This window comes from Paroedura picta, chromosome 2 (genome assembly GCF_049243985.1).
Source record: "Paroedura picta isolate Pp20150507F chromosome 2, Ppicta_v3.0, whole genome shotgun sequence".
In the NCBI taxonomy this organism is placed as follows: Eukaryota; Metazoa; Chordata; class Lepidosauria; order Squamata; family Gekkonidae; genus Paroedura; species Paroedura picta.
The window spans coordinates 79,727,013-79,747,990 of NC_135370.1; the positions used below are offsets into that span (position 1 = coordinate 79,727,013).

The 20,978-nt window shown below is 42.5% G+C and overlaps 1 protein-coding gene across 8 annotated transcripts in view; it reads right to left on the minus strand.

The window, feature by feature from the left end:
- Positions 1–20,978, minus strand: part of SYT7 (synaptotagmin 7) — a 284,642-nt gene that overhangs the window by 122,983 nt on the left and 140,681 nt on the right. For all 8 annotated transcript variants that reach the window (XM_077321148.1, XM_077321147.1, XM_077321149.1 and 5 more), the window contains exon 2: positions 8,394–8,497. In XM_077321148.1, the coding sequence (XP_077177263.1) occupies positions 8,394–8,497 (104 nt within the window). The remainder of the gene's footprint in view (positions 1–8,393; positions 8,498–20,978) is intronic.

Genomic DNA, 20,978 nt, shown 5'->3' on the forward strand with positions numbered 1-20,978 from the left:
AAAAAAATGGCGATCGCTTCGCCGGAAGATCAGAGGAGAGAGCCAGGGGGAGGGACTTTGTAGAAACCACAACAATGGTAACGCACAGAACTTTCCCACTAGTGTTGCAGATTGGTTGCAGGAGTGTAGCGCTTTCCGGAGGGTGAATCCACTTTTGGGGATTTCCCTGAAAGCGCTACAAGGAAGCGCTTTTTGCGGATCGGTTTCAGGTGTGTGGCAGATTGTCAACGACGTTGTGCATAATGGCAAAACTGTAGCGTTTTCAATTGGCAACCATTGTGCGATTTTGAAGGCGTGCGAAAAGCCCCTCAGTCTAACTGGTTTCTCTAATAGGGAGATGATGCCTCAGATTTCACAGAAATGTTGAAGTACCTATTCAAGTAAAGACAAGTAAAAAGTTGCAATTCCTGACTTAGTAGCATTTGTTTGTAAAACTGTAAAATTTGTGGAACTAAATTACACTGTGTCCAGTATGGTTAACACAAAAGTCATTGTGCAAAGGGTATTAATGCCACTATTGCTGTCTAGCATTTAAATAATGCCAGCCGTGCCAACAGAACAAGCTCATGATGAATTTTTGATTCTGTACACCTGGCTAGTGCCCTTTAGCATTTACAGATATATTCATAACAACGAGCTTCCTTTTTCACTTTTCAAAAATAAGTGCTGCTGTCAAAGAAGTGATATTTAGGTATATACTTCTTAAGTAAAATAAATCAAACAGGAGTGCAAAGTAGACTTCATTGTGACAGATTGGAGTGACTAAAAATGAATCTGCCCCATTCATGTTGAAAGTAGAATGTCTGATTAAAAGACTAAAGAGGACGTGAGGGAGAGGACAACTGAACTCTCCTTCTGCTCAGTGGTTATTTGCAAATGCTATAAATCACATCAGGATATCATAAGCCAAGATGGAGGGAGAGTTTTAAATCTGTCACCCATATTGGGATATTTGATTAATATAGTAGAGTTTACCCAGTTGTAGAAGCATGATAAATAACCAAATCTCCCAAGAAGTATATGGCAAAATTCATGTAGATCCTGCATCATGTGTTTGGGAGTATGACATTGTCTCTATAGAAGAGAAGAGAAGAGACATGTGGAGAAGGCCGTAAGCAGTAAAAGAAAAGTAACCCAGAAATTCAGAGAACCAACTTAAAGCCCTTTCTATATTGCAGCACTATATTGATATTGAGTTTGTGTGTGTGTGTGTGGGGGGGGATTTAGCAATGACAAAAATCCAGTCATTGAGCCTCAGGGGAGGAATAATTGAATAATTGAAAAGTAGGCTGAAAGTGGGTAGGAGGAAAGGAAACCAATAGAATCACGAGGCACTAGGAAAAAGACAGCTCATAGTTGGCTTCCCCAAAAACAGTGGGTAAAAGTAGTTTCAAAAGAGCTGGGAAATTGGGGGCAGGGGACAAAAAGTGATAACTAAGGCACAAGAATGTATGCAGAAATCCTGGGATAAACTGAAGCACAAAGAGGCCAGAAGTGATGGGAAAATCCCATGCAAAAAAGCCCTTAGTTAGCTGCCTCTGTGTCTGGGTCCTGAGGAAGTGTGTATTTAAAAAAGTGTTATGCTTCTGTCTAATCTACAGGCTGCTGACTATGAAACAGACAAGCTATCAAGACAAACTGAGTCAGAACATGAAAGTGAACAGATGTTGTGGTCATAAATCTGGATTAATTTGTCTAACCTGAACAATAAGAGGGACGTAGCTTTACTTTTCTGAATAAGCTATTAACCTATTATGTACTTTGGGAAAGGGAGAGAAATGGAGATCAGATTTGGATAAATATATGTGGCTCCTGTGAGCTAGAGGGCAAATAGCTTCCAGATGCTCAGGCAGCAATGGCATAAAGGCATACAACTATTACTTCTTTGGATTATCAGGACCCAGAATTATTTTGATCACAAATGTGGCACAGTTTGGATCACAGGATTGTGCAGAACTTGCACTGCTACAATCTTCCTTATACTATTTGCGTGTGCTGCTGTGAACCTGAAACTTGCATATATTTGGGTCTTGCAAAATACTGTATGCAAGTGGGGACCTGGGCTTCTCTCTTCATTGCTTATCTTGATGTCTATCACTTTATTTCCTTTACTGGGAGTAAAGTGACTTTTCTGTCGGGACTGAAGAGATGTCAAGCTGCTAAAGATGGATTGTATTAAGTTCTTATTTAGGTGATCAGTGAATGCCTGCCACAGTCAGACAGCCACTGTGGGGTAATAGACAAAGGGTTTTGAAGAGGGCAGGGTTCATATCTCTATTCAGGTGTGAAGCCCACTAGGAAGCCTAACCTTTTTCACAGGGTTATGTGGTGCCCTAAGCACAATGGAGAAAATACTTGACACAGATAAATACTCAGTGAAAGGCTTACCTCTTGCAGACGCTTTTTTTTTTTTTTTGCATTTCAAATGATGTCGTCAGCATCCAGCATCCCAGCATCAAACTGGCAGCTACATCCTCCATTTTAAAGTGCTAGTTGGGGAATCCACAAAACTGGATTCCCCCAACTATGTAGTGCAAGCAGGAGTAGAACAACCAGCAACCACAACCAAAGTAGCCAAAGGAGCATGATTCCCATCTTCAGTGCCCGCCCTTGAACCTGCCGCCCTCCCCTTTCTCCCAGGAACGGGACTTTTTTTAGGGGGGGGTAGCAAACTGCTTGGAACAACGAATATGCATTGCCGCATCAAGGCAGAGCAAAAAAAAAAAATCCCCCAACAGTTGACACATAAAGCATGCCTCTCAGACCCCCCCCCCCCAAAAGAAAAGAAATACTTTTCTGCAGCTTCAAGGCTAGTGGGTCACCTTAAAATAAACACTATGCACCTATGATTTCTCCCACTCACCCCATTAGTGTTTGTTGCTCTCCATCTGACAGCAAAGATGATGAGGAGGAGGAAGAGCAACACCCCATCCTGCCCTCAAGAGCTCAGCCACGTGCAAGTTTTCTTTGCCCCCCCCTTTCCCACGCACCGCTCAGCCAAGTGTGCCCCCCACCCTTGCAAAGGCAGCTTTGCCAATAAGGGAGTCTTTGGGAACATTCAGCTGCAAGACAGGAGTTGGCCAGGCAAGGAGAGACCGGCAAGAGCTGCTGCAGGAGGGATTAATTCCAGCAGAAGGTGTCTGAAGGGACCAGGAGAGAAGTTGCATGCCTCCCTCTTTTCCTGCCCTTAAAAGCCCAAGGAGGAGGACTAGCAGTATGGCAGAGGCTGTGGGACGGGGCAGTCGCACAGTGGCTATGCATCTATCATGCCTCTATGATAAGGCTTACCAATGGAGAAGTTTTACTTACAAAAAAAATTGCTTGCATCACGGTCCCTTTAAAACAGGGAAAAAGGTGATTGGCTTCCTGGCACAATTGACAGGTAGAGGGAGAGATGCGTGTATAGCACGTCCCTCTCCTCCACCATTTAGGGCAGCCATGCAGAGTGCCAGGAAGCGCCAAAACACAGCAGAAGAAAATGGGAGAGCAAGAAGGTGAGAAATGGTGATTTTTTATAGCTTCATGCAATTTCGCTGGCGTGACACTATTTTTTTAGATGTGTGGAAAGGCCCTTATTGTAAAAGTCTCCAAAAAAGCAGCATAAATACTAGGTGGACAGGTAGGGTTGCCAAGACCAACCAGCCTGGGAAATTTCTGGAAAATGGGGGGCAGGCCTGGGGAAGGCATAACTTGGGGAACAAATTCAGCAAGGATGTGATAACACTCTAGGACATACATTTCTCTATGGTATACTATAGAGCCCACTTCCCAACTACCAGTTCCTCCAGGGAACGTGATCTCTTTAGTATGGAGATGAACAGTAATTCCAGAAGAACTCCAGACCCCACTCTGTGGCTGGTAATCTTTGGAAGGAGAAGGAGGAACTTGATTGAGATACTGCTGCTCCCCTCTCTTAATTAAAAATTAGGTGAGATGTGTGCTCTGTGTTCCAAACATAGCTCAAATGTTATTGAAAATGTTACACACACACAGATCAATAAAAAGTTAATAGACATGAACTACATAAAATGAGATAAAATGAAAGGCTTGTTGGGGCTAGCTAGACAAATACCCCCACATTGAAGTGGGAAAATCCGAGCCATAAATCTACAGAAGCCTGGGGCGGCTGGAAATGCACCCCTTATCCCCATTTATGTTATAGGAAGAAGCTTTTAATTATTTTTTTTAATCTCGGTGAATGCTACCACAGCACAGAGGTTCATCCAATGAAATGTTTTAAAAATCACATAAAACAAGCCAAAAGTCACAATATGTTACAGGTATGGGGTATGTCACCTGTCACCAAGTATGTCACACATAATATCCCTTAAGACACTGATGCATTTGTAATGAATGTGCCAGCTGAGAAGAAAGTCACATTTCCTCAAGTATAAAATATGGTGTTTTGAGTTGGAAAGTGAAAAATGCACAGAAATGCAGTCTTGAGGGAGTGCTGCCTTGATTCCTTCCATGTCTGAATGCCAACCAGCAAAAAGGTAATATAAATGAAATAGCAGGCAAAGGTACTAACACAGCAAGGTCCTTCTTTGGCATTAACACAAGCAGAATCCATTTTGTTTCTGACAGCTGTAAGCTTGAGATGAGAATAGCTCATATGCCTTCACTTAGCCAAGAATCTAAAACAATCTGGGAAGGAAACACAACAAGATAAGACAACCCTTCTACCAGGACATGCTAGACAATTATGTATTTGAGAAGAATCTCCCCCAGGAGAATCATCACAAATTCTGGATGGCAGCCAAGCCAGGTATACCACCTTTACATGTTAGCTTTGTGTGTACATGGGATAAACAGTTCAGAATCTTGGAAAAGATCCCCAGGCTGACTCTCAGTTACTGGCTGCATCAATTTTGCTTTGCAGGTGAGAGAAGAAGCAAGATCTCTGAAGACTATTCACAGTTCTGATAATATTTATTTTTAGTGGAATTTATAAGCTACCTCTCAAGAGAGCTGCTCAGTCTCATATAATAGCTGCATGAAATACTTTGCTTTATTGGTATTAGAGTAACAAGACTAATTAATGTGTTTGGGCAGTTAGTTTGCTGAGAGACGGCGACTGGTCCAAAGCCCCCAGTGAGTCTCCATGGCAGAGCAGGATGGGGAGTTTGCAGGTTTAGTGGGAGTATTAGGATTGGGGAAGACTTGGTTAGGAAAGAGCATGCAATGGATAAATATTTTTGGCTTTATTTTAAAGGTAAATAAGTTAAAAATAGGGATTTACATTTGGGTAAATTCTCAGGTTAGGGTAAGTTTAAGCATGGGTCAGGTTGGGAAGTTTTTAGGTTTGGTAGGAGCATTAGGGCTGGGGAAGACATAGTGGCATGGTTAGGAAAGGTCGCAAGGTATATAAATATTTTTGACATTATTTTACAGATTAAAAATATGTAAAATAAAACAGATCGATATTTGGGGTTAGAGTTGGCTTAGGCATGGTTTAGATTGCAGAGTTTTTTTGGTTTAGTGGAAGGTCTGGGGATGATTTAGTGACATGGTTGGGAAAGACCATGGGATGTATAAATATTTTTATTGGTATTTTATGTGTAAAAAAATGTAAAAATAAAAGAGGGATCTATATTACAGTAAATTCTTAGGTTAGGGTTAGGGTTAGGGTTAGCTTAGTTATGGTTCAGCCTCAGCTGAACCTAGGCAGATTGTGAATGAGTGGGCAGGAAGGGATGTGTCCATGTTTGTCTTTTGTGGCCCTTCCTTGCATACCCAGGAAATGGCTGATCACCACTGTGGAATGGTATGTGAATTTCTCCCAGGCCAGGCTGGATTCTGGGGATTTTTGGTGTGTGTGTGTGGAGGGAAAATCACTTGGGCATGACATTGGGGTCACTATGAGTGGACAGGTTGTTTTGAGTTCCTGCACTGGACAGCGGGTTGGACTAGATGACCCTGGAGGACCCTTCCAACTCTATGATTCTATATGTTAACAAACTAATCAGTCTACTATCTCCTGCTTGCTGGTGGTTAGAAATCAGACTACTGTAAATAAGAATTTGGATGTGAATTACTGGATTGGGGATTGAGCCTCATTACTGTAAATTACATTGATTTTGCCCTTAGTACAGCACAAAGACATTTGGATTGACTGCATAACAATGAGTTGCATATGGATAGTAGGAAGTAGTCATGGTGGAAAATGACATCAAGTTGCAGCTAACCATAGAGTCCTCAAAGCAAGAGATGAACAGAGATGGTTTGCCATTGCCTTCCTTGGTGCAGCATCCCTGGACTTCCTTGGTGGTCTCCCATCCAAGGACTAAGTAGGTCTGACCTTTGTTCCTTCCCAAGAAGCCATGAGATCAGGCAAGCCTGGGCCATCTAAGTCAGGGCACGGGTAGTTATTTGATGGACTGGAAAACCCTTCACAGACTGCCTGGGCATGGAAGATCTTTAGCCATGCTAAAATGGTGAAGAGCGGGGTCTTGACCTAAACCCAGCCTTTTTATAATCATTCCAGAATACGTCTATGTAAGCAAGTTGCTTCCGCTGCTCCTCCATACCCGGCTGCATGAAATGTACTGCAGTTCAGAACACCGTCTATTACCATGTTAGCAGATACAACAGTCATTCACTGTGCTGTAGAAAAAGTATAAATACTGGTAGCATGGTCGACCAGCAAGTTTGTTAGAATGAATGAGTAGAATGCCAACTGACTGATTCAGTTTGAATCAAGAAAAGACAAGGGTTCTATAGATCAGTTTAGGGGAGGAATGGAGGGTGAAAGAGAGATGGGGCCTCAAAATGCAGTGGAGCATTAAAAATTCTTTTAACACGTCATTTTGTAGCTGGTGCAAAAGCTTACCTGCAGCAGTCCTCTCTGCACAGGGTCTTTGTGTATGTGTGTTTGGCAATGCTCTAATATCCCTGGGTGTGTGTCTATGCCAGCACAGTCTAAGTAATCAAATCATCATGCCTCAGAGCACAAGCAGAACCTCCTTACTCCAACAAAGTTAGGCATGTTTTCTAGGGAAACCTGCTTCCCTCTAAAGGCTTGGCTATAGATGGCTTCAGAATTTCACTCTTCTTTCTCCAAAGACTTGAATCAGGACAGAGAAAGGTCAAGAGACAGACAAACAATGGCTAGAAATGGTTTTCCGCATTATACACAAACTGATCCTCCCTCTTCAATTACTTCAATAGTAACAAGGCTTTCTTTCTCTCCATTTGACTGTAGAGAGTAAGTGAGTAGAAAGCAAGCCAACTTTCTTTCCAAAGAACCAAATAGAGAAAGAAAATGGCCTCAAGGAAGAACTCTCAAATTAAAAATCTGTCAGTCTTTGAACAATAAAAACAATTCATATAGAGCCATTGAGCATAATTATTTTAATTATAGCATCAGTCTGGTGTAGCCCTTTTATCAATGGATTATTCTCTAAGTAAGAATAAAAATGTTTTAGGGGTAGACTTTTATCTGTAGGGAACAAGGGAAGAGAAAGCTAAAAATCCCTTCATTCCCTAAGCCCCACCCTCATTACTCCTCTCTGAAAATGTATAAACCTAAACTTAACTCCATTGTGATCAGACTCAAACTACATTTCTCTGTATATTTAAAGATCAGGCCCTCAGTAGCCCCATGCTAATGGAATGTGAATTCTTCCACATTCCCTTTTTGCGTTGCGAGGGCCAACGGGGCCTGTCCCGCTGCAGGGCAAACCAGGGCTTTAAACTTTTTTTTTTGCAAGAAGGTGGGATCGCATTCTCAGAGAGCCAGAGAGAGGCTGCATAATGAGTTCCCCTGCAGTCCTTTATCAACATGAAACCATCTTTCCCAAGCTTCTTGCACATCCTTTGGTTTAAGATAAGTCTTGTATATTCAAATAAATTTTCTTCTACGTTTTTGTATAGGTATATTTGAGTGGTGGGTGGGAAACTGTCAGGCTTCTGTGTTTGCTTTATCCTGACCTCCACTGTATCTCTGTTCCTTTCCTTTCCATTCCTTCTTTTAGGATCAGTAATTATCCACTCTTCTCTGCTCTCCAGTGGCTTTCCCCCCTTTCAGCCCTTGCCTTTTCCCAGTCCCTTCGTCTGCTTGGTTTAGTTTCTTGCTTTGTAGCTCCTGATCCTTTAATTACTGTTGTTGGAATACAGCTATAGTTCCACTTTAATTGCTGGTGTTATGCCCCAAGCATTTAGCAGGGACTAGGGGGCACCGTATAAACACCGTTATTATTATCAACTAGCATTGTAATTAAACTCCTGCCTGCCTCTCCCAGAAGCATGCAACCTATTCCATTCCATTTGAGCACAGGGGACTCTGAAGTTTCCAAGCTTTTAAACAGCTGGTTTGCCCAGGAAAAGCTTTTTTTCCATTGGTTCTGAATTTCCCCTCTCAGCATTGCTGACTGCGCACTGTTGTAACTTACCAATTTGCGCTGGCACCATTGGCAGATCCCGCACAGAACAATGGTGACACTAAGGCTGATGGTGATGATGGCTGAGACCAAAAGGACATCACGAGACGGCAACCCTGAGAAGAGAAACCCACAGATTAGCTGTGCCAGTGTCAGGAAGAGCTCCTCAGTCCCACCCTAGAATACGGGTTAACCTGAGACTACTGCATTCTACACTTCCTGTCTCTCAGTAGCCTCTGTAAGACAAAGCAGATTGAGGCTGCCAACAGGCTGGTTAATGGCTGAAATGAAGGCAGGAGTTTATTATTCATCTAAATAACACCCATTAATTTAAATCTTAAATTGTCTGAATCCAAACTAAATAATTTCTGACATTTGGGAGTGACTGGAAATCATTTGACAGTAATTCTGGTACTTCACTGTCTTAGGTTTTCCAGGCAGTGGAAGGCCCAGTAATAATAGCTCAGGGAAGTTGTCATAGAATCATAGAGAATCACAGAATCATAGAATAATAGAGATGGAAAGGATCTCCTGGGTCATCTAGTCCAGTGGTCCCCAACCCCCGGTCCGGGGACCGGTAGCGGTCCGTAGATCAGTTGGTACCGGGCTGCGGCTCCTCCTTGTCCTCCTCCCTGGCTGCTGCCTTGGGGGCTGCCCTGCCATGGCTGGGGTTCCCCCTTGGCGCGGGATTGTGCAGCTGCTGCTGGCAGCACCCCCCAGCGGGTGGCGGGAAAGCAAGTAGAGCAGGGGCTCATGCGGTGGTGATGTCCCTCGGCAAAAGACTACCCACCCCCCCTGGGCCTCAGCAAAATTGTAAAGTGTTGACCGGTCCCCAGTGATAAAAAGGTTGAGGACCACTGATCTAGTCCAACTCCATGCACTATGCAGGACACTCCAGCCAGAATAATTATCTGATCTTCCTACCAAACAGGATCCTTTTTTGGATTGATGATTTTGTGAACAGCATTTTCATTTACTGCCAATCAGTGCAGTCTCTTTGGAAGAGTTTTCTGATTCTATGGATCAATATGGATGGCATGAGTTGTTTTGCTATCTGGGGCTGCACATACTGATAGACTAACGGAAAAGTTGGGTTGGACCAACTTCAGGTCTTCTTAGATAACTCATGTCTCAAGCTGGGCTATCAGATGGAGACAGTGTACCGTGCCATCTTGCTGAGGTGTTTAGAGGTATAAGTAGGTATTGGGGATGTGGATTGTATTGCTTTAAATCAGTGTTCCCCAATTTCTGGGCCGCGCCCAGTACCGGGCCGTGAAGCCCTTGGTACTGAGCCGTGGCGGGGAGGCGCAGGTACTGGTGCGCCACCGGGCGTGCTTCCCTCTCCCACATGGTGCTCGCTGTGGTGGAAGCAACTGGCTGCTTTGGAGGCCGAATCGCTTAAGCCTAGCTGTACTGTGTGTGTGTGAGAGAGAGAGAGAGAGGGGGGGCAAACATGCAGGTGCGGCAAGTCCGAGCCTGCGCGTTTGCGCCCACCCGTGAGCACCACTCTCCCTCTCCCCCCCCCCGGCCCCGGCCTGAAAAAAGTTGGGGATTGGACCCAAACAATTGCAGTTGAAGACCAGCTATTTGTTTTGTGGGGTTTTTCAGGGCACAGTTGTCCCCTCTGCCCTCTATTCAATCTCTATTTCAAACCCTTAGGAGAAATCATTTGTAGCTTTGGAACTGGGTGTCATCAATATGCTGATGACAACTAGCTCTGTGTATTCAAATATCCTGTCTTGAGCCACTGCCTGACTGGTGCAGTTAAATGGCAAAGAACAAATAAAGTGAAACTAAACCCAGAAAAGGCAAGTGCTAGTTTGGAAGGTGGAGATACTGAAGGATACTTTGCTTGCTATTTTTGATGGGAGTCAGCTGACCTTTGCTCTCTCAATTTAGAGTCATGGGGTTATACTAGATCCGGCATTACTGCCGGGGAAACAAATTAAAGCAACAGCAAATATGCCTTTTTTGTTTTAGTATGTTCTGGAAATGGCCCGCTGCATTGTCTTGGCTGATCTCATTACCAGGATGTATGCCATGGTAACATCAAGACTAGATTGGTTCTTATTCATTAGGCCATCCATGGTCTGGGACCTGTATATCTGAGAGACCACCTTTCTATCTACATCTCCTGAGGACCACTCTGTTCTGCAAACATCAACCAATGGTGGTCCCTGGCCCCAGGAAGGCACATCTGGCCTCAATTAGGGCCAGGACATTTTCAGTCCTGGCCTCTACCTGGTGGAATAAGCTTCTGGAGAAGATCTGGGCCCTGATGGAATGGATACAGTTCTGCAGGGCCTGCAAGATGGAGCTCTTCTGCCAGGCTTTTGGTTGGGGTCAATAAAGCAGTAACAGCTATTGAGTCCTCCCTATCAAATAAGATACCCACAGATCATACACTAATTCCACGAAAGTACAGAAAGCCACTGGGATTGTTGAAGCAGTATTCTGATATTTGACATCTGATGATAAATTAAATTACCACTCAGTTTTAGATCTTATCTATTTTATATTTTAAAACTGCATTTTAACAAACTGTTGCTGTTTAATATGACATATAATGCCCTGAGCTGGTGTGCTGGGTGGACAGTATATAAATTAAATAATTAAAATAAATAAATAATAACCTCCACATAGGTCTGCTTTTGACGTCAGTTCAGAGAACTTTGCTTGGTATAGAATGCTGCAGTTTGGCTACTATTGTGAACTAACTGGAGCAAGCATATTACATTCCTTCTGTAGTTACTCCATCGGTTGCATATCAGTTACTGGCTTCATTTCAAGATAGTGCTATTACATACAAAGCCTTTCATGACCTTGCACCTTCTACAGAACCACTTCAGTTATCAAGGATTGGATATTGGAGCCCTGTGCAGGAGTTGGACAAGGTCAGCAGAGCTGTAATCTCATCAAGTAGTAGCGCCTCTCTGCCTAGACCCCTCAAAGAGCCTTGTGCTCTACTACCTCCAACGTCCTGGTCATTCCTGGCCCCAGGGAAGCCCACTTGACCTCAACCAGGGCCAGAGCTTTCTCCATTCTGCCCCCCACCTGGTGGAACGAGCTCCCAGAGGAGATCAGGGCCCTGACGGAACCTAAACAGTTCCACAGGGCCTGCAAAAGGGAGCTTCTTCACCAGGCATTTGGTTGAGGTCGACCCAAACCATCGCTTCCAATTGGCCCCCCCAAGCCTCCCCCCATCTACTATGGCTGCTACGAACCTGCACAACCCACTGGGTCTCAGTAAGAATTGAGCTGAGGATCCTTTGCAATCCCATTATTCTCGCATGTTATTCTCTCATGTTATTATCATGTTAATGTTGTTGTTATTGGTATTATGTCTTGTTGTTACCATATGTTATCTGTATCTTCTTTCCTTTTCCCTGTAAACCACCCTGAGCCTTTGGGGAGGGCAGTATATAAATATAATGAATGAATGAATGAATGAATGAATGAATATATGAATGAATGAATGAATGAATGAATGAATGAATGAATGAATGAATGAATGAATAAATGAATGAATGAATGAATGAATGAATAAGAGAGAAGGAAGGAATTGCAGGAAGAGGGAAAACTGGGAGTGTAGTGAAATGGCAGGAGAATCCCAGAAATCAAAGCAGATAGTTTTAGTTTTATTACTGAAGGAAACCTTTTGAGTAAGGAGTGGGGAGGCAATGAGGCCATCAAAAGGAGGCACGGAGGATCAAACTTTGAGATTGCCTGTGGATCAGAGTGGTTAGTTGGCAATCCTATCATTAATGTTTTTTGCCCCAATGGGTAAGCAGAGTTGAAACTAAATTATTAGAATTAATTAAATAAGACCTATTTGTGCCAATCAAAAGCCGTGTTTTATGGTTACTTTCAAAGAATTCATGGGAATCACCCATAAAAGAAGTAGGCCAGGAGTCACGAAAGCAGACAATTGAGACTATCAATAATAATAGAAAGGTTCTCTATGTGTACCGTGCTGTAAAGCTTCAGACTTTAGCGTGGAATTAAGTTATATTTGTGATGATTTGTTACAGTCAGACAGCAAAAATGTTGAAATAGCAAAACTGGCAAGTGACGCAGCATTTATTTAGTTTTCAGACTACTAGACTCCTAAGGAAGATTTAAGGCAATGAGTTAATGAAGCAGCTCAAAGGGTTATGAAATCCCACTGATATAAATTCAAGGTAATGCCCAATGAAATAAATGTCTGAACCAATCAGACAGAGCAATGTGTTTCAAATTAACCGTAACCTCTTACTGAAAAGGGTAAAAACTGTAATAAAAATTAAAATAGAATACAAATAAATAAGCAGAGGAGTAAACAAAGAGCTGTAATAAATGTTATAGTGCTATTATAAATAGCAGTGATGCTGTTCACTTCAAATCCTGTGTTTGGTTCTCTTCATTCAATGCACCATCTGGCAAACACTGCCAATGAAAGCTCTATCAAAGCTACCCAACAGACTGACAAAGTGCTTAGTGATTTAGCAGCCATTTCCTGTATGAATAAATGAAGTGGAAGCCATGGAAATTTTGCTTTAACATTTCTAAACTCTATTGCAATTCTACTGAATGGGAGGTGCTAGAGAAGGTGGTTTCCATAATGGTTTCAAATAGGCTCAGACAATGTGGAACTGTGTGTTTCAGAGTGGCATTGTACTCTGCTGTCTGTTAAGCTCAACAGGCCCCTGCTATAAAGTAGGTAAAGTTATTGAATTCAGTATTTGAAATATGGGATTATGCTCAGAAGACCCTTAAGGACATCTTTCATTAGATTTTGGAAGATGCCTGGAGCAACACTGACACTGAATTGGCATCTTTTGACCCAGAAAGCCCTTCTGTGAGTAATGGTCTGTGCTTTTGTGATTGCATCATTGACCGGCAGCTGCTGGTATGCCTGGATGAGGTCCAGTTTAGTGAAAACCTTGCCACTGGCTAGCAATGTGAGATGACTCACCACCAACACTGGATATGTGTGCTCTTGCAGTGTCTTGTTGAATATGCACTTGTAGTTGGCACAGATTCTGGCATCCCCACTGGGTTTAAAGGGAGTGACATTCAGGGTCTCCTATCTTGTGTAAGGAACTGGTTCAAGCACTCTTTATTTGATGAGATGGTCCAGTTCAGCATTGATTTTTGGTTTGAGTGTGAAGGGAATGTGTCTGGCCTTTAACATTACTGGCTGATATGCAGGATCGAGTACTAGGGACACTGGTGGGTCAGTGTAATACCCTCAGGTCTCTGTGCAGACCTCATCAAAAACATTGCTACGAATGTGCTAGATTCTGGTGATCTTTATTCCCGATGGTGTGGCAACCATCAGCTATGACCAGCTTAAGGGTGCCCAGGAAGTGCTTGAATTGCACCTTGAAATTCCTGATGCCATGGACTGGCAGGTTCTTCCCTTGGAAGTCCGCGAGGAGCAGCTGAAGGGGCTGGAGATAAAACTGGAGATATTGGGACACAATTGTTTTAGAGTCTCTTGGGAAGGCCACCCAATCATGAGGAGAGCAACTGTAATAGCAGGAAATCTCTAGGTACCATTTGAAGGTTTGCAACCCTAGATAGCCTGACTCTAACCATGTTGCTGCCTCTAGTACACTACAGCTACGCTGCCAGCAGTTTGTGATGCTGGCATGGGAAATAATAACAATGTTCTTGCATGTCCTGCACAGACTTCCATACACATCTGAGGTAATATGGCGATAGCCACTGTGCCTACCGCACTGACATGGTAACAATGATTTATATCTACTATGGAACAATTGCAGAGGCATGGGTTGCCCCTGTGCAAGTCTCTGCATGTAAATACCACAGAGAAACAAGCAAAAAATAGATATATTTAGAGAGAGGAGGGCACCAAAAGCAACTATATCTCTACAAAACCCTTGAAATGAAGGATTAGGACTGTTTAGTTTAGAAAAAAAGATGAATAAGAAGGACAGAACAGCGGTCTGAAAAATAATGAATAGCACAACCATAGAAAACTGAGTGTTCTAACATATTTTGCTGATACAAATAAGAAGATGGCCAATTAAATGTAAAGACAACTAATGACAGAAAACACCTCTCTCCACACAATGTCATTAACCTTTGCAGGAACTCTTTGCAGTCAAAAAAATACTGAAGATAGGATATCCAGGAACACTCAAGCCAGTATATACATTTACAAAAACAATCCTTGAAAGTCTGCAAATCAAATGATTATGAAATAAGCAAAAGGACCACAGCGAGATTAAATTCCACAGTCACCACCCAATTTTAAAAATGGCACGAGTTTCCTCCTGTTCCAATAAAATATTAACATCTAATCTCTTAAAGCTTTCTTTTTCAAATCTTTTGAACGTATACAATTGCAATTGTTCCCATTTATGATTTTTAATATGACAATGAACCACAACAGAAGCAGACAGAATTCCATTTTAAGTCGAGATTTATGTTAACTGAGATGTGTTCTTATGGTACAAGTACTTTTACCAATGTAAATCAAGGAAGAAGGGCATAAAATTAAATATAAAACACAAGAACTGACACAATTAGAAAAACTATTATGTTTTAAGGTAATATTATAGGTAGAAAGATGGATCTCAGAGCCTTCAATGAAGCTGTTGCAAAAGGAGCACAATCCACATTTAAAGTGCAACCCCCCATGGCAAGTGGGACTGTTTTGCAACTTTATAGTGGTTCTAACTTGTAGGTCTTTACATTTAAAAGCAATCCTTGGGGGTGTTTCAATGCCTATCAAATCACTGACCACATTCCAATCTTTAGAACAATGTTTTTGATGGTATAAGCTAAAGGTGATTATTCACGAACCCAGGTAAGTTTATTTTCATCCTTAGGTAATTTGTCTTTGAATAAAGTGTCGCTTGGGGTAGCAAGTCCTTTTTGAAAAGATCTAGATCTTATCTAGATAGCCATGAACTTTAAGATCTCCTGCCAGGGAGCCGACGGCTTCTACATATTCTACTTGAGAGGAACTATTCCTTCTATACCTTTAAACTGACCAGAGGAAAGATTCTTATTAATGTGCTGAGGATGGTAAGACTGATAGGAAAGCAAGCAACTGCAACCCGTGGAGGTTTTTTATATGAAGATACTTGTAATATCCCTGCACATATTCTAGACTAATATGTCTAGAAAGAAAACACTATTTCTACTATAAATTCCCTCAAATGTAATGGAATGGTGTAGTCTATTTGCCCACTCAAGAAGAATCAGAAATACAAGCTACATCATTAAACTATAGAAAAATGTCATCAATAAAGCGCCCCATAAAGCTTATATTGGAAAATAAGGATTCAGATAAGTATTTTTTTCAAAGTGTGCTATATACAGAATGGCTGTGGTGGGCACTACTGAGATCCCCATACTAACTCCATCAATTTTTAAGAAATGATGTGACTTGATAAAGTTACGTAGTGAAATGCGTTGGGACTCCCTGGAAGTCTGTTTTATTATATTGAAATATTTATTGTACCATATTGGAATTCCTGTGCCCTATTGCAAATCTCAGTCTCAGCATGCCTCGTTCCATCCATGGACCTCTGAGATTCAGCTGTAGTAGTGGTGGTATGGTCCTGCTAGTAATCCTCACTGGGAGGGGGTGATTTCTCCCCCTCCTTCTCCCCTCCAGGGACTCTCTCCACAGTTGCAACACTCTTCCCACCACACTTCTCCATGGCCCCTTCTTCCCACCTAGGCTCTGGAACTGGAGCGGGGAGGGAGCTGAGTGATAGGAGCTGGGTGCTGGATTGATCAAGGTACCCCGGGATGGTGTTGATATTTGCTGCTTTAAATGGGACAAACATGGCTCTTGGTGCAGCTCTCATCACACTGTTCTGCAGTTTCCATGGCCCTTTCTCCCTACTGGGTTCTGCTGGTGTGATGGATTTTGGCAATAAGACCCAATAGCTGGGGAGGGCTAAGTGGTGGGACCTGAATGCTGGGGTGTTGGGGTAAGTTGTAAAGCTGTGAGAGAAGGGTTCTTTGCAGCTTAAGCTATGTTAGAATTGGCACAATCCTAGCATTTGCAAATGAAGTTTTTTAGGTTGTAATGCTTCCCCTTTCGCAGCTGGGACCTGCTTTCCTCTGGTAGTCCAGCTCCTTGGGACTGCCTAGTCATCCGTGCTTGATCAGTCTTCTTCTGTATGTTGTTCTGTTGCTTGTCTTTGTTTTCAAAGTTTAGCAGATGTTTTAATTATTTCTGGATGTTGTAGAGCTTCAGTTATTGTAACATTCTTAATATGGCAGGAGACAGATAAGCTGATGTTCAATCTTTTCTCCTTTTTGTTTCAAAGGATTGCTAAACATTGGCATGCTTGAATACAGCAGCAAGGAAATGTGTAGTACGTAAAGAACCAGTATAACAAAACAAGATACTTAAAAAGTCCCTGGATGGGTACAAGCATGGGAGTTACATCCTCATCAATGACATCACTGAGCACTACTCAGCTGCATTCACTAAGGCAATTGACGAGACAGCCTGAGGGAAAGGGAAAACCCACATTTCCCCAGTAGCAAACTATTATGGCTTCAACACTGGGATCATGTGTTTCCCCCTCTAACTGCAACAGCTGTAATGTATTTGGGAAAGACACCTTGATCCCTGAAACTACTGTACATTTATTGTACAACAAAAACAATCATCTGGAGAGGCACTTGGACGGCCCTGTTCAAAGGCTTTTTGGAATGAGTCATTTTTGCTTTCTCAAGAGCCTGGGTTTCCCAAAGGCTTTTATTATCTGGCAGATTGCACATCCTTAAAATTATCTGACATATTCAGCAAGTGAAAGAAATGCAAAATAAAAGTGTTTACAGTCATTCAATTGTTCTTTGGATTAAAGCGATCACAATGTTAACACAAAGCTTATTTTAACAAAGGACGGTTGGGTTAACCAGCATAAAAGATACTGAACCAATGGAGATGTGTTTGAAATTAAAGAGAGCTGATAAAACAATGAGAGGTAATAGTCTGAGTTGCCTCAAAGGTTATATTTTCTTGACACAAGTACACTATTACTTGGGAAGTGTAAATGAGTGTTAATTTTGTTGTCAGGTACTGCTTGAGAAGCCAGTGAAGGGACAATCTCAGTTTACAGGGAGAAAGGACTGATGGATCTAGCGTTTAAGTGGGGAAAAAATTAGTGTCAGGAAAGTTACCCCTTTCTATGGACAATGGTATTCTCTCTTGCTATATTTTTTATGGTGTTGGATTGTCAACTTCTATTTTAAACTTTTAAGGAAGAAAGATACATACATTAGAGACAGAGAGAGCATATTCTTAACAGAGGACATTCTAATGTTCAGTAATATTCACTTGCAACATTAGATAAATAGCATTCAATATGCATTAATAATTAATCTTTGAAATAATCATGTATTAATTATTAACATCACTATATTTCACTCTGAGCGGTTATGTCCTCAGGATAGTTTTATTGCTCACCTTCTTTTACAAGAAGAAATGGTAGATTCTATGTAAAGCTAACAATGGAATAAAAAATGGTCTAAAGGAGCCATGCTTTTAGTATGAAACTTGAGGTAAATGTTACTGGAATGGGTGGCCACTATTAAAAGCAGCCACATATTTGCCCTCCCTCCCTCCCTCCCTGGCTACTCTCTGAGTTTTCCATCCTCTCACTAGTGGTAGCCATGAAACAGAGGAGAGGCTGAGCAACTCTGAGTGTGACAATATCATCTACAAGGTTACCTGGAGAGAGAGAGAGAGACAGGCTATACATTTTGATGACATCAGTATGCCTCTTGGAACGTCACTTTATGGCCTAAACTCCACAGTGACGCAGAGCCCAGCATATCCGGTGGAACATATACACTTCTCTCCTTACTCATGCACATGGGCTCTGAGAACAGTGGTTGGCACCTTTGAGGTGCTCTGCTTTCCTTTGCGTACTTCAAGATTTGCCTGCAGTTGCAGAATGCTTTCCACATGAATGTACATGAGGTGACCTCAATTCTGAGTTTTAGGTATCTGATGCATTTTTTATTTACTCGGGTATTTTAAACAATTGCAGTGATCCTGTTTGGGTTGGCTTCTGACAATTTCAGAATGTTGTGAGTTGCTTAGAGTTTCTTTTATTGCTTTTATTATATACCACTTTAGGTATTTTTTAGAAAGGCAATATAACAATGTTTAAATAACAACCATATTTACATTATTTATGCCACTCCTAGAAAGTTAGAAACATTTAGTTAACAGTCATGCATTCTACACATCCTTCTGTTATTTAACATGAATGCTCCTTCTAAAGAATGCACTATCCAAACAGTATTATCCCAAAGAAGTATTCAGCCAGTATAGCCCCAATAGAAAATGCAGGCAAGAGTTTTTCAAAATGAACAAAATGAGTATGGAACGAAAAGGAGATCAGAATGTTTACAAATTATATTGCATGCTGCTTTCACTCCAAGGGCACTTCCGGCTGCCCCTCTTAATGCATACAACAATCCTGTGAGGTATGTGTCACTCACAAATGTTGACTGGCCAAAAGCCACCCACTCAGCTTCATGACTAAGCATGGATTGGAAATGGAGACCCTTTGCATATAGATTTTCAGATATGGACATGTTCATTATGTGGTTTTGAAGTTACCTAAACTTTAATATTTCAAACTATATAATAGGATTAGACGTGAAGACATAAATCAGTGGTCCCCAACCTTTTTATCACCGGGGACCGGTCAACACTTGAAAAATTTACTGAGGCCCGGGGGGGGGCCCTCTTTTGCCAAGGGACATCGCCACAGCCTGAGCCCCTGCTCCACTTGCTTTCCCGCTGGTGCCCCTGACTTCCCGCCACCCGCTGGGGGCCGCTGCCAGCAGCAGCTGCGCAGTGCCACACCAAGAGGGGAGCCCCAGCTATGGTGGTCACTGGAGAGGACCAAAGGTGAGCTTGTGGCAGAGTGGCAGGGCAGCCTCCAAGGAGGAGCTGCGGACCGGTACCGACTGATCCACGGACCAGGACCGGTCCCCGGACCGGGGGTTGGGGACCACTGACATAAAGCATTGTGAGGAAGAAAAAAAGGGCTTAGTAAGGTTTAGTACTCCCCAGGTACATGAGTTTACAGTGTGTGTGAACTGTAATTCACATACACTAATAGTTGCAGGATCTATACAACACATAGGCAAAATCTGGCATGCTCAATTTTTACCTTGGCAGTTTTCTGTTGTTGTTTTTTAATTCAAACATAAATAGCTTTGGGGGATAATAGACAATATGACCACATTGTTGTCAAGGGTGATACAGAACCAACTATGTTTCCTTGTGACTCATGCAAAGTACAGCTATTCATTGTGGTGAATGCTGAACCTGGAAAATTGATCTTTTCACTAGGCATGAATGCTTCTCAGGGGTTTCGTTCCTTGTTGCACTTTTCTATGATTTATGGTCCTGCCCCTATAGTTGCCCTGCCTGCTGTTCCTACCTATGTTGATAGGAAGTGCAATGTGAGTTTGCCTCCATGTAGCAAATCACAGGTTTTAGCTCAGAGAGGGAGTAGAATTAGTTGCAGTACAGGAGATTGCTGTGTAATTTAACTGCCAGGAAGACAGCAGGGATGGAAGATACTTGCTTATTACATCTAAGAGGGATGGGGGGAGGGGGCAAATGGGGAGTCACTTCCCTCACCCTAGGCTGAGCCTCAAGCAGCACAAAACAACAAGGAAAAAAACACTAGGATGCAACATAGCTCATCTGTGTTATTAACAGTAATTTAGTTTATCTTAAACAAGTATCTCTCATCAACATCTTTTGAATCAGCAAAGTTAAAAAAAAGAGGAAGAAGAGGATGGTAAGGGAAGATGGCTGAAACTCAGCCCTTTATAGGTAAAAGGTAAAGGTAAAGGTATCCCCTGTGCAAGCACTGAGTCATGTCTGACCCTTGGGGTGACGCCCTCTAGCGTTTTCATGGCAGACTCAATACGGGGTGGTTTGCCAGTGCCTTCCCCAGTCATTACCGTTTACCCCCCAGCAAGCTGGGTACTCATTTTACCGACCTCGGAAGGATGGAAGGCTGAGTCAACCTTGAGCCGGCTGCTGGGATTGAACTCCCAGCCTCATGGGCAAAGCTGTCAGACGGCTGCCTTACCACTCTGCGCCACAAGAGGCTCTTAGCCCTTTATAGGAGGCTGATGCAAAGGATTATAAGATTCCTATCATGATAAGGGTTGCATCAAAGAGGGCATGTTGGCAGTAAGGTTTGTCATGCAGGGTTGACACAAAGGTGACACAAAAATCTTAGACCATTGTTCAGAAGGTATGAGACCTCTGTTCCACTTGGCACCTTGTCAGGTTAACAGCCCCTTTCCCCAGTTGCTCACGAAGACTCAGGCTACAAGTTACTTTATATTATGCCAGAGCAAGAAGGAACAAATGTCTCCAATAAGCAAATCTGCTATAAGCAGTGGAAGACTTAGCTGGCATGGCCAAGGCAGTGCAGTGCAGTGGTTAGAGTTCTGGGCTAGGAACTAGGAGGCCCAGGTTCAAATCCCCTCCCTGTCCTTAAGCTCACTCCACTCACACACTCTCATCTTAATGACTCTCACATACCAGTTCTGAGGGTAAAACAGGGGAGAGAAGAA